This window comes from Suncus etruscus, chromosome 4 (assembly GCF_024139225.1).
Source record: "Suncus etruscus isolate mSunEtr1 chromosome 4, mSunEtr1.pri.cur, whole genome shotgun sequence".
Lineage (NCBI taxonomy): Eukaryota > Metazoa > Chordata > Mammalia > Eulipotyphla > Soricidae > Suncus > Suncus etruscus.
Window position 1 is genome coordinate 17637466 of NC_064851.1, and position 12080 is coordinate 17649545.

At 46.7% G+C, this 12080-nt stretch overlaps 1 protein-coding gene across 1 annotated transcript; it reads left to right on the forward strand.

The window, feature by feature from the left end:
- The first annotated feature begins 2673 nt into the window (after nt 1–2673).
- On the forward strand, nt 2674–11375 carry MUL1 (mitochondrial E3 ubiquitin protein ligase 1). Its single transcript, XM_049772065.1, has 4 exons — nt 2674–2820; nt 5951–6038; nt 6695–6815; nt 9635–11375. Exons 1-4 carry the CDS (start codon nt 2701–2703, stop codon nt 10362–10364), a joined length of 1059 nt encoding a protein of 352 aa, XP_049628022.1. The 5' UTR covers nt 2674–2700; the 3' UTR covers nt 10365–11375.
- Nucleotides 11376–12080: the final 705 nt, after the last annotated feature.

The window sequence follows — 12080 nt, forward strand, 5'->3', positions numbered from 1 at the left end:
GAAAGAGATTTTTAAAAACTCCATTCACAATTGTACCTCAGAAATCAAGTACTTCAGAATAAACTTAACTGAAGATATTACAGATATATACAAAGAAAACTATAAAACACTACTTCAAGAAATAAATGGGGACACAAGGAAATGGAAATACATCTGCTGCTCACAGGTTGGGAGGATTAATATTAAAATGGTAATTTAGCCAGAGTGATAGCACATAGTAGGATGTTTGCCTTGCATGCGGGTGACCCAGGATTGACTGAGTTTGATCCCAAGCATTCCATATGGTCCCTGAGTGCAGAGCCAGGAGTAACCATTGAGTGCTGCCAGGTGTGGCCCAAAAATAAACAAACAAGCAAAAACCAAGAAGTCCAAATTTAAAAAAATGATAATATTCCTCAAAGGGTTGTTTAGATTCAACACAGTTCCTACAAGGATACCCATGACGTTTTTCAAAGAAATAGATAAAAAATACTGCTGAAATTCACATGGAATAAACTCCATGAATAGCTAAAGCAATCCTGGGGCGGGGGCGGAAATGGTGGTGGTGGTGGTGGTGGTATGCATAGTCTTCCCAATTTCAGACTGTACTACAAAGTGGTAGTAATTAAAATGGAATAGTATTGGAATGAGGAGACTCAAATCCCTGATACTGTATTTTTTTAAGATAATTTACTGTTTTTCCCCGCCCCATGACTTACTTTTAACTGCTTGATTTACCCATCACTTCTAACTGGTTGAATCTGAGCAAGATATTTAATCCTATCCTGAGTTAAGTTTCCTTACCTGTTATCTTGCTGTGGAAAAATTGCATTCTGGGCTTTAAAGGGGACTATGCCATTAAACCTGTTTTGTTGCTGTACTTGACATACAATACTCAATAAACATAGCTGTAGCTATTAGTTAATACACAGCATGTTGTTATAAGGTGGTGACAGCAGGTTAAAAGGGTTCAGTGAGAAAATCAGTCCTCAACAGCAGAGGCTGAGTGCCATGGCATCTGGTAAACTCCCCTTAAGTACTCATTAGTGGTTACTGAGCACAATCTCTAAGCTCTTTGGCTTCACACTTCTCGTTAAGCAGAAAAATCACATGCAATATCCAAGGTATTCCCTGACACTTAAATGTGGATTACTCAAAAGTGCACTGGAGTCCCAGAGACCCAGGAAGAAAATACCCATAGACAATAAAGAGGAGGGCCTGAAGGACTAGCCCACGATATGAAGTTTACCACAAAGAGTGGTGAGTGCAATTAGAGAAATAACTAGACTGGCAACTATCATGACAATGGTAGTGAGTGAAATAGAATGCCTGTCTGGAAGCCAGACAGGGGTTAGGGAAGAGGGAGATGGGGGACATTGGTGGGGGGAAGGTGGTACTGGTGAAGGAGAGTGTTCTTTTTTATAATTGAAACCCAATTACAAACATGTTTGTAATCATGGTGCTTAAATATGTTTTAAAAATATAAAAGAATAATAAACACAAAGGGGGAAAAAGTGCTTTTTACTTGATCTTATTTTGGTTTTTGGGCTACATCGGTGGCTCTGCACTCAGAAATTGCGCCAGCCCCTCAACAGATGAATGGCTAAAAAAACTATGGTACATATACACAATGGAATATTATGCAGCTGTCAGGAGAGACAAAGTCATGTAATGTTCCTATACATGTATGTACATGGTATCTATTATGCTGAGTGAAAAAGTCAGAGGGAGAGACATAGACGTGGTATAGTCTCACTCATCTATGGATTTTAAGAAATTGCAGTAATTCCTAGAGACAAAAAAAAGAGGAGGGCTGAAGTTCCAACTCAGGACATGAAGCTCACCACAAAGAGTGATGAATGCAGTTAGAGAAATAACTACATTGAAAACTATCGTAACAATGTGAATGAATGAGGGAAGTAGAAAGCCTGTTTGAGTACAGGCGAGGGTTGGGAAATGAAGGAGATTTGGGACATTGGTGGTGGGAATGTTGCACCGGTGAAGGGGGGCTGTTCTTTACATGACTGAAACCCAACTACAATCATGTCTGTAATCAAGGTGTTTAAATAAAAATATGGACCATATGGTATGCCTGGGATCAAACCCGAGTTCATCCTGGGTCGGCCGCGTGCTACTACCGCTGTGCTATCACTCTGGCTCCTAAAAAAGTGCATTTTTTTTAAGACATCAATTCTTGACTTTGCTCTCTTATCTAAATAGCAGGGCCATCATCAATCCATGCACAATCCCAGGAGAATGTCCACCATCAGGCTGAGGGCAGGTAGGCCAAAGACGATAGACCCAGGGGGCCAACAAGAGTCGCAGAGCAATGAGCTCAGAGACCTCGCCAATTCTCGCGAGAAAACCTCATCTCAGCAGCGCCAAGATGGAGCCGCTAGCGAATCCATCCAGTTTGCTCACGCCCTGCTCTGGTCCACTTCCGATTCCGGGTCAGCGGCTTCTTCGGCCCAACCTCCGGTTCCGGGTTGTGTTGGCTTACGTCATCACCGGGCGCCCGATAGCTGCGACTTTCCTCTTCTGTTCAGCTTCCGATTCCGGGTCGGGTCTGCTTACGTCATCATCGGGCGACTGACAGCTGCGACTTTCCGGCCAGAGCGGCCTTGGGGGTGCGGCCCGAGCTGGAGTGAAAGTGTGGGCGGGCGGGATCTTGGCACCCGCCCTCGGTGGCGTCCCCTGCGGCACCCCGGGCTCGGCGCAGGCATGGAGAGCGGAGGGCGGCCGTCGCTGGGCCAGTTCATCTTTCTGGGCACCAGCTCCGTCGTCACCGCCGTCCTGTACTCCATGTACCGGCAGAAGGCCCAGGTCGCCCAGGAGCTCAAGGTCAGTCGCTGGAGCCCGGGCGGCCTCTGCAGGGTCGTCTCGGCCCCTGGTTTTAGGTTTAGGGGTCACCCTTGCTTCGCGTCCGGCCGCTCCACTTTCGGAAAGTTCTCCTGGAGAAGAAACAGGCGTAGAGAATTGTCACCCTGCCAAGACACGGAGGAGCTAGTGTCATAAGATCGGAATTAGGGCCTCGCGACTTCCCCTTTTCTTCGGCGCCACTCCCTTTTGCTTAGGAGAAATCTAAACTTATTTGTGTTTATTTTGGGGCCACACCCGGCGGCGCTCAGGGATTACTCCTGACTCTGCGGCTTAGAAATCGCTCCTGGCAGGCTCGTGGGGGACCGTATGGGATGCCGCGATCGAACCCGGGTCTGTCCTGGTCCCGCCTGCAAGGCAAATTAATTGCCCTTTCGCTGTGCTACCACTCCGATCCCAAAACTTCTTTATTTTGTCTGGCAACTGTTTACTGGGCATCTACTGCATTCCACGCACTGCGCATAGAGCTTGCGTAGAAGAGAGTGAGGTTCATACCCATGTGGATATTTCAATTCCAGCACAGCCAGGCAAGGCAGTAAGGATCAGCTGGCGTGGCTGATGGGTCTAGGTCCGCGGATAAGTGCGGTGTGAAGAAAGAGGAAGCGGAGTGCTGGAGTAGGGACCGTTTGCAGGTGACATTTGAGCACAGCCCCAGAGGAGGAGATGAGGAAGGCGGTCTAGGTGTCCAGGGCGACAGGAGGGAACAGGCAGAGTGGAAATCCGTGCCCCATTTCTGAAACCAGCCGGCTCCCGGCTTCTGTAGGCTGCCCTTTTTACACTACAGTCATTTCAACAATAGCTCTCTTCCAAGCTGTCCTTTACAGCAAACTCAACACATTTCTTTTTTTGTTTTGTTTTGTTTAGTTTGTTTTTGGGTCACACCTGGCAGCGCTCAGAGATGGCTCTACACTCAGAAATCGCTCCTGGCAGGCTCGGGGGACCATATGGGATGCCGGAATTCGAACTACTGTCCTTCTGCATGCAAGGCAAACGCTTTACCTCCATGCTATCTCTCCGGCCCCCAAACCCAATACGTTTCTAACTTGATCTTGATTTTCATTCTTCAAGGAAAATTATGAATGTAGGTCAAAACGACCATCACCTCCCGCTTCCAAGTTAGGAAGTTGAAACTCAGAGCCTAGACCCCTGGTCCCCTGAACTCTGACTGCTTTAGAGGCTCTCCCCTATCCTCACTCCCAATTTCCTAAGATTTTACTTCCCCATGTTTTTAATTTCTAGACTCTTACACTCAAATATTTGTGGTTTCCTGAAATCAGAATAGGCTCAATGAAGTTTGATCCAACCCCACATTTTTCTGACCACTTTTCTATTTTCTCTATTTTCACTTTTTGTTTGTTTGTTTGTTTTTTGGGTCACACCCAGCAGCGCTCAGGGGTTACTCCTGGCTCTATGCTCAGAAATCCCCCCTGGCAGGCACAGGGGATCATATGGGATGCTGGGATTCGAACCACCGTCCTTCTGCATGAAAGGCAAATGCCTTCCCTCCATGCCATCTCTCCAGCCCCTATTTTCGCTTTTAAAATGGCTTTCTTGTGGTGGGTATTTTTTGTGACTTAGGCCTATGATTTCATCTCTCTGTGCCTCAGTTCCATTCTCTGTAATTGGGGAGAATAATGTCTCTAAGGACAGCGAGGATATTAAGTGGGCTTATACATTTAAAATGCTAGCTTAGACCACCGGGTGTGTGGTCTACTTCAGTGCTTATTATTTCTCATTTATTTGTCATGTATATTGGGGTATGCTCTGTGTCAGGTTCTATTCTTGACACTAGAGGGCAGCACTGACAAGACAAAGTCCTCTTCCCCACCTAGACTCTCTAAAAAATTATTTTTGAGTGACCATGCAGTGCCCAGGATTGAATTGCAGTCAAAGCCTGTGTTCCAGCCCATACCCCCATAAGTCTAATTGTCCAAGGGAGGGAAACAGTAACTAAACTTTTAAGTAGGTGATATCATAGCTGTTCACTTTTCACAGTGCAGAATGCTAATAAACATCTTGACCATGCTCTTGTCACTTGGCAGTGGTGCTCTGAAGTCAGAGAGACCTTTGTATGTATCTGGTACCTTTTTGTCTCTTTAGAGACTATTTACTGGGCATTCTTAGGATTTGTGGATGTGGGGTCCAGCGAGATAGTACAGGGGTTAAGGTGCTTATCTCGGATGCAGCTGACCCTGGCACTGCATGGTTCCTACACACAGCTGTGTGCAGCTTGCGGAGTAGCCCTTGAGCACTGCCAAGTGTGGCCCCGACCATCCATCCAACCAACCAACAGAACAAGATCTGTGGATAGAAATGTTCTGAAAAAAGGGAACCATCTTCTTTCTTGTGTCCATAATGTCCGGCACAGTGCCTGACATGTAGATAACCAGGAAGTGTTCATTGGCTTTATTCAGTGTTCTTTTGTGTTCATGCAGCCAGTTGGGAATTGAATTGAAAGAAAAATAAATTGTGAAACCAGGGATTGTTAGTGGGAGTTCACTAACAAGTGAGTAGTCACCAGGCTTACTTGATCCTAAGAGGGGGAATAGTGTTTGGTTCTATTGAACAGAAACTTACCCTGTAAAGCAAAGGGACTCATTTATTATAACCTGCCTGTTAAAGGGAGAACACAAGCTTGAGGAGCTTAATTGATTTTATCAGTTGGGGCCACACCAGGCAATGCTTAAGAGTTACTCCTGGCTTTGCACTCAGTAATAATTCCTGGTGGTGCTTGGAAGATTTTGTGGGATGCTGGAGATTGAACCTGGGTCATCTATGTGCAAGGCAAGTGCCCTACCTGCTGTGCTATTGCTCTAGCCTGAACCCAGTTTTCTTTAAAGAGGAGTTAAAATAAGAATGGTGTGTGTTAGTTAGAGAATTACCTGTTACCCTTCATCTACAGATTACCACCAGAGCCAGGTGCTGCTCAGGCCTTTTATAGGGAAATTTTTAGACACAGCTTTGGAATCCGGTATGAGCTCATCTTCCTCTTCATGTCAGATATCTATGTTCTGTCAACATGAGAAAAGTAGTAGTCTTTCTCTTTAGGCTTGATTGAGTGTGCCAATATTCAAAAGTTGTTGTTTGCTTTCAGGGAGCTAAAAGAATCCACTTGGGTGAAGACTTGAAGAGTATTCTTTCAGAAGCTCCAGGAAAATGTGTGCCTTATGCTGTTATTGAAGGTATGTTTGGCTATTGATAAAATGAAAAGTCATTCTCTCCTAAGTTTGATAACATCATCTTGACTGAATGCCCACTGGTGAAGATTGTTGTACATTGTATGACAGTCAGTTTGAGTTACTGTCAGTTTGAGAACAACTTTATCTGTGGGAAAAAAATAACTGTAGTATGACACACACACACACCCCTCCCCCACATATGGTCTGGGCCCAGGTTCTATCCTCAGTATCCCATATGGTCTCCCAAGAACCTCCAGGTGTGGGCCCGGAGAGATAGCACAGCGGTGTTTGCCTTGCAAGCAGCCAATCCAGGACCAAAGGTGGTTGGTTTGAATCCTGGTGTCCCATAAGATCCCCCGTGCCTGCCAGGAGCTATTTCTGAGCAGACAGCCAGGAGTAACCCCTGAGCACCACTGGGTGTGGCCCAAAAACCAAAAAAAAAAAAAAAAAAGAACCTCCAGGTGTGCTCCCTAAGTACGTGCAGAGCCAGAAGTGAGTCCACCCTTTGGGTGTGGCCTCCCCCAAGAACCCCAAACAAAACTAAAAGTAATTAAACTAAACTAAACTAAAATCAATTTTTTCACCCTACAAACAAAATTTGAACTACACAATGGGAAAAAAACAGTTACTCAGAATTCCAACAATTTGTTTCCACTCAGGAGCTGTTAGATCTGTTAAAGAAACTCTGAACAGCCAGTTCGTGGAAAATTGCAAGGGGGTGATTCAGCGGCTGACACTTCAGGAGCACAAGATGGTGTGGAATCGAACAACCCACCTTTGGTATGTATTGGTTTGAAACCTCATTTGGCCCCTTGAAATGATGATGATACGGTTTCCTAGACTTCCGCTTCTCCTGAGTCTGGGAGGAGACCAGTCCCCTAATGCTAATAAGAGTCTTGTGTGATCTGAGTTGCTAAGCATCTGATTCAGATCCTGGGCTCCATGCCAGGCCTGCTGAACTGAGAATGTTCAGCTTCAAGGCAGAATCTATCCGTAGATGTCCACTAAAGTTTGAGAACCATTGATATGGCCTAGATTAATAATTTAGTCCTTATTCACCAGCAGTCCATGGGGCAAAGGGGGGAGGTATGGGATGCTGCATGCTGGGAACAGGGGTGGATGGAAGGCAACACTGGTGGTGGGAATGGCCCTAATTCATTGTCACTGTGTACCTTAAATATTACTGCGAAAGACTGGTAATTCACTTTGATCACAATAAAAATTATTAAATTATAAATAAAAAACTGGGCCGGAGAGATAGCACAGCGGTAAGGCATTTGCCTTGCATGCAGGAGGACGGTGGTACAAATCCCAGCATTCCATATGGTCCCCCAAGCCTGCGGGGGGTGATTTCTGAGCATAGAGCCAGGAGTAGCCCCTGAGCGCTGCCGAGTGTGACCCAAAAACCAAACCAAACCAAACAAAACAAAAAACGTATTAGTTATTAATTTGGTGTCATTACCTAGGCTAGGACATCAATTTTCCAATATATCTTACTGGGTTTTGGTTTTGTATTTTTCATTTTATTATGAAAATTAAAAAAAAAAACACACAAAAACGTGGGGCTATACCCATCTGTGCTCAGATTACTCCTGGCTCTGTGCTCAAACATCATTCCTTCGCTGATGGCTGTCATATCTGGCAGAAGTTTTCTTTGTTTTGTTTTTTTGGGCCACACCTGGTGGTACTCAGAGGTCACTCCTGGCTTTACACTCAGAAATCATTCCTGGCAGATGCAGGGATCATAATGCTGGTTATTGAACCTGAGGAGGCCACGTATAAGGCAGATGTCCTACCCGCTGTACTATTGCTCTGGCCCCAGGAGTTCTTTTTTATATTCCATTTTATGCACATAAATCAAACTTCACGTTTTCTCTACTCCACTCATGCTTTATGGACATTGGTTGTTCGTTATAAGTCTGCAGTGAGCATAGGCATTAGGTTTCCTGTGCTGTCTAAAAAGTAGAGTGTTCCTAGGAAATCTTTGGTAAATCAAAATATGAAGGAGCAATCACCACTCATGAATGAGGGAAAATTTTGAGCATTCCCAGACCCAAGAAGCTCCTCACTATATCATACTAAATAGCACACAAAACCTTAAAATAACTCCTTGCAGTAAGGACAGGAATGATGTGACATACATCTTCTGTAAATGAGTGTATACCTCAGAGATGCTTCAGCTTTGGTTTCTATCCACTGTTCTAAAGTGAATATGATGACATAAAGAGGGTCACATATTTGAGTCCTTATGTCTATTAAATATACATTTGCATTGCAAAATACTATAGACTACTGAGTGTCAGATAGCATTGTCTAGGCTGGTCCGATGGAAGTGGTTTATCAGAACATATTAACATTAGTATCACAAAAGTTGGTATATAACTCCCCCACTGCTCAATTTGACTGGCTTTAAAAAAAAATAGCATTGTCTAGAAGCACAGTAGTTCAATTAAAAATGTTTTCATGGGGCCAGCATGAGAGCGCAGTGTTAGGACGTTTGCCTTGCAAGCGGCTGACCTAGGACGGTCCTGGGTTCTATCTTCGGCATCCCAGATGGTCCCCCGAGCCAGGAGCGATTTCTGAGCGTATAGCTAAAAGTAACCCTGAGCTGTCACCCAATGTGACCCAAAAACAAACAAGCAGAAAAAGCTTGCATGATTATGGTGCTGGGGAGATAACTCAGTGGTTAGAAATGCTTGCTTTGCATTAACTGCACCTGAATTTGAGCCCTAACATCTTGTTCCCCCTCTCCCCAAGTACTCCTGGAGTGGCTCTGGTGGTTGCTGGCATTGCAGGTATCCTTGGGCCTTAGCATCAAAATGCCTAGTCTAATGGGACAAGTGTTTCTGGGACTCACCCCTGGGCTCCTGGACAAGTGTCTCTAGGACTGGCCCTTAGGCTTTCCTGAGCACTGCTTGGGAACCTCCTTCCATCATCCTCCCTTAAAGACTTTTGTTTAAAAATATGCTATTACCATCCCCCCCCACCCCCCTACCACTCCTAAAAAAAAAGAAAAAAATATGCTATTACCTGAGTTTTTGGTAAGTTGTAATCTTATTTGCTTGTGGAGGGTCTTATAAAGAAAAAAAATGCAGTATCTGCAAAGAGCAGGAAGGCTAATTGCCAGGAGGCATGCCTTCAGGCTCTCGGAGGGATCATGGAAGCCTCTCTCTACACGGGCTGTGTGATATGTCCCAGGCACTGTGAAACTAATGCTTAGTACTTTTGCCCTTTTGTCATAAAAGTAAAATCCTCTTTGGGTTTATTTCACTAATGAAAATAGAGTAGATCTTTCATGAGAATAAAATTATGTGATTTTTCAAAGGCTCGCAAGGATGGGGTGGGGGGTGTACCTGCAGCTCTCTTGATTTTAGATTCCTGATTTTGGATGGATGCCTAGAAGTGGGATTGCTGCATTAGATGGTCATTTCATTTTTAACTTTCTGTGCCATTTTAAGTGGCAAAGGAAACCAAAGGGAAGGGGTTGTTTTTTGCTTCTGTATGTGCTCCCTGTCACTTCACACTCTATCCCTTTGCCTCTGCCTGGGTCTGAGGCACTGGCTGCCCCTTGTTTATCTCGAGTTCTCTTCCTTTCTTAGGAATGACTGTTCAAAGATCATTCACCAGAGGACCAACACCGTGCCCTTTGACCTAGTGCCCTACGAGGATGGAGTGGGAGTGTCGGTGAGAGTGCTGAAGCCCCTTGACTCACTGGATCTGGGCCTGGAAACTGTGTATGAGAAGTTCCACCCCTCTATCCAGTCCTTCACGGATGTCATTGGCCACTATATCAGCGGGGAGAGACCGAAAGGCATCCAGGAGACAGAAGAGATGCTGAAGGTGGGGGCCACCCTCACGGGGGTAGGCGAGCTGGTGCTGGACAACAACTCGGTCCGCCTGCAGCCCCCCAAGCAGGGCATGCAGTACTACCTCAGCAGCCAGGACTTTGACAGCCTTCTGCAGAGGCAGGAGTCCAGCGTCCGCCTCTGGAAAGTCCTGACCCTGGGGTTTGGCCTCGCCACCTGCGTCATCCTCTTCTTCATCCTCCGGAAGCAGTATCTGCAGCGGCAGGAGCGCCTGCGCCTCAAGCAGATGGAAGAGGAGTTCCGGGAGCATGAGGCCCAGCTGCTGAGCCGGGCCTCGCCCGAGGATCGGGAGAGTCTGAAGAGTGCCTGCGTGGTGTGCCTGAGCAACTTCAAGGCCTGTGTCTTTCTGGAGTGTGGGCATGTCTGCTCCTGCACCGAGTGCTACCGCGCCTTGCCCGAGCCCAAGCGCTGCCCCATCTGCAGACAGGACATCACCCGGGTCATCCCCTTATATAACAGCTAATGGCTGGCCATAGCAGGAACCCCCTCGCTCTCAGGGGTGTGTGTCCAGGCCTTTCAAAGAGCAATGGGGGCAGCTGCTCTGTTCAGGGGTGATCTCATATCCCCACCAGCAAGATGCTGCATTTCTAACCTCAGAGGGACCTGGCGGATAATGGCAGCTCCCTATGCTCCTCCTATAGAGATGGGTGTGTTGCTTTCCCCCAGAAACCAGAGAGGCGGCTGAATATATTTCCTTTCCCACTTGAGCCCCAAAGATCAGTGTTTCTGGACCTTTATCATTTTATCTTTTCTGATAATTGTGGGTTTCTGTGGCCTTGAGCTCCAGTGGTTGTCAAGGCTGCCTTAAATGACACTGCCTTTTTTTTGCTCACACTTTAGGAAAATAGGGTTAGGCTGGACATAACCCTCCTGACTCTCCCTGACTTGCTTGCTTCCTTCATAAGCACATAAGTCTTAGGACAGAGGTACCTCAGCAGCCCCCTGCAGAGGATGGTCCCACTAGCTGTGTGGAGAGCATCCGTGGGCCAGTGACAGTAAGGGTCCTTTAGTGGTCTGCTGTGGCTCTCCTGGGGTTTCTGTTGATAGGAGGGGAGACCTCAAAATACACCCTGGCCAGCATTGAATCTCCCACACATAAGCTGAGGTCCTCTGGGTTTTCCTGCCAAAGAGGAGCCAGAGAAGCTGGTGGGAGCAGTCTGGATCCTGTTACCCTGTACTTGCAGCTTCTCCAGGCAGCCAGTGTCCTATCAGGGGACCTGTCTCAAGAGCCCCTATCACCCCTCATTTCCCAGCTTACATCCTGTGGATGTCGTCGAGTCCCCAGCCAGTCAGCCCTTGCTGTTCCTAGAGCTGAAGCGTAGAGTGGGCACGTGGGAATGTAGGCTCGTTTCCTCACTTCTGAGTGTCCTGCAGGTGTGTGCACACTGAGCATGTATCAGCTCTTTGTCCCCGTCCTGTGTGGGGTCTGTCACTTTCTATGCTGTGTCAGCACAAATAAATATCTCACAGCCAAGTGGTGGCCTGGTGTTGGGTCATCTGAGTTGGGTTTTGGCCAAAGGTGCCCTTGGATGGAATGACACCCCCACTGCCTGTGACACAGCCATGTGTGTCCTTCCTTGGCCTTAGGGCTCCACTGTGGTGTAACTTGTTGAGGCTAAAGTCAGCCCAGTCAGACTGGGCCTGGCTGAGACTGGGTCTGGCAGTGTCCCATTGTCACAGGGTTTCCCTATAGAGAGAATGCCAGTGGGGAACACTCAGTGGACACCAGACTCAGTTTCAAAGTGAGACTCCACCAGATAGCTCCTTCCTCCAGTCAGAATGTAGCCTGCCTTGTAGGCTATTTTCAGAACCCCAGATTCTCCTTGCTAGGGAATGCTTCCAGGAACATCCCAAATACTTGTCACCATGTTAGTGGAGGAGACCATCTTATGGAAGACTAGGCAGAGGTGAGCACATTCCCAGTTCTGAACCCCACACATAAGGTATAGAGACTTTGCTTTTACACAGGGCTGTGGATGTTGAAGGTGAATGGGGTGGAAGAGGGGTGTGGTCTGCAGAGCACCTGACCCGTCCTCTTGGGTTTTGGGTTGGTACCATTAAGCTCAGCCCTGGGTATAGGTCATAGACTTGATTTTTTTTTTACAGGAAAAAAAAATATCTCCTTCCTGGGAATTCTGTGTGCCTTAGTGAGCACAAAGAAAACACCCCTTGATTGTAC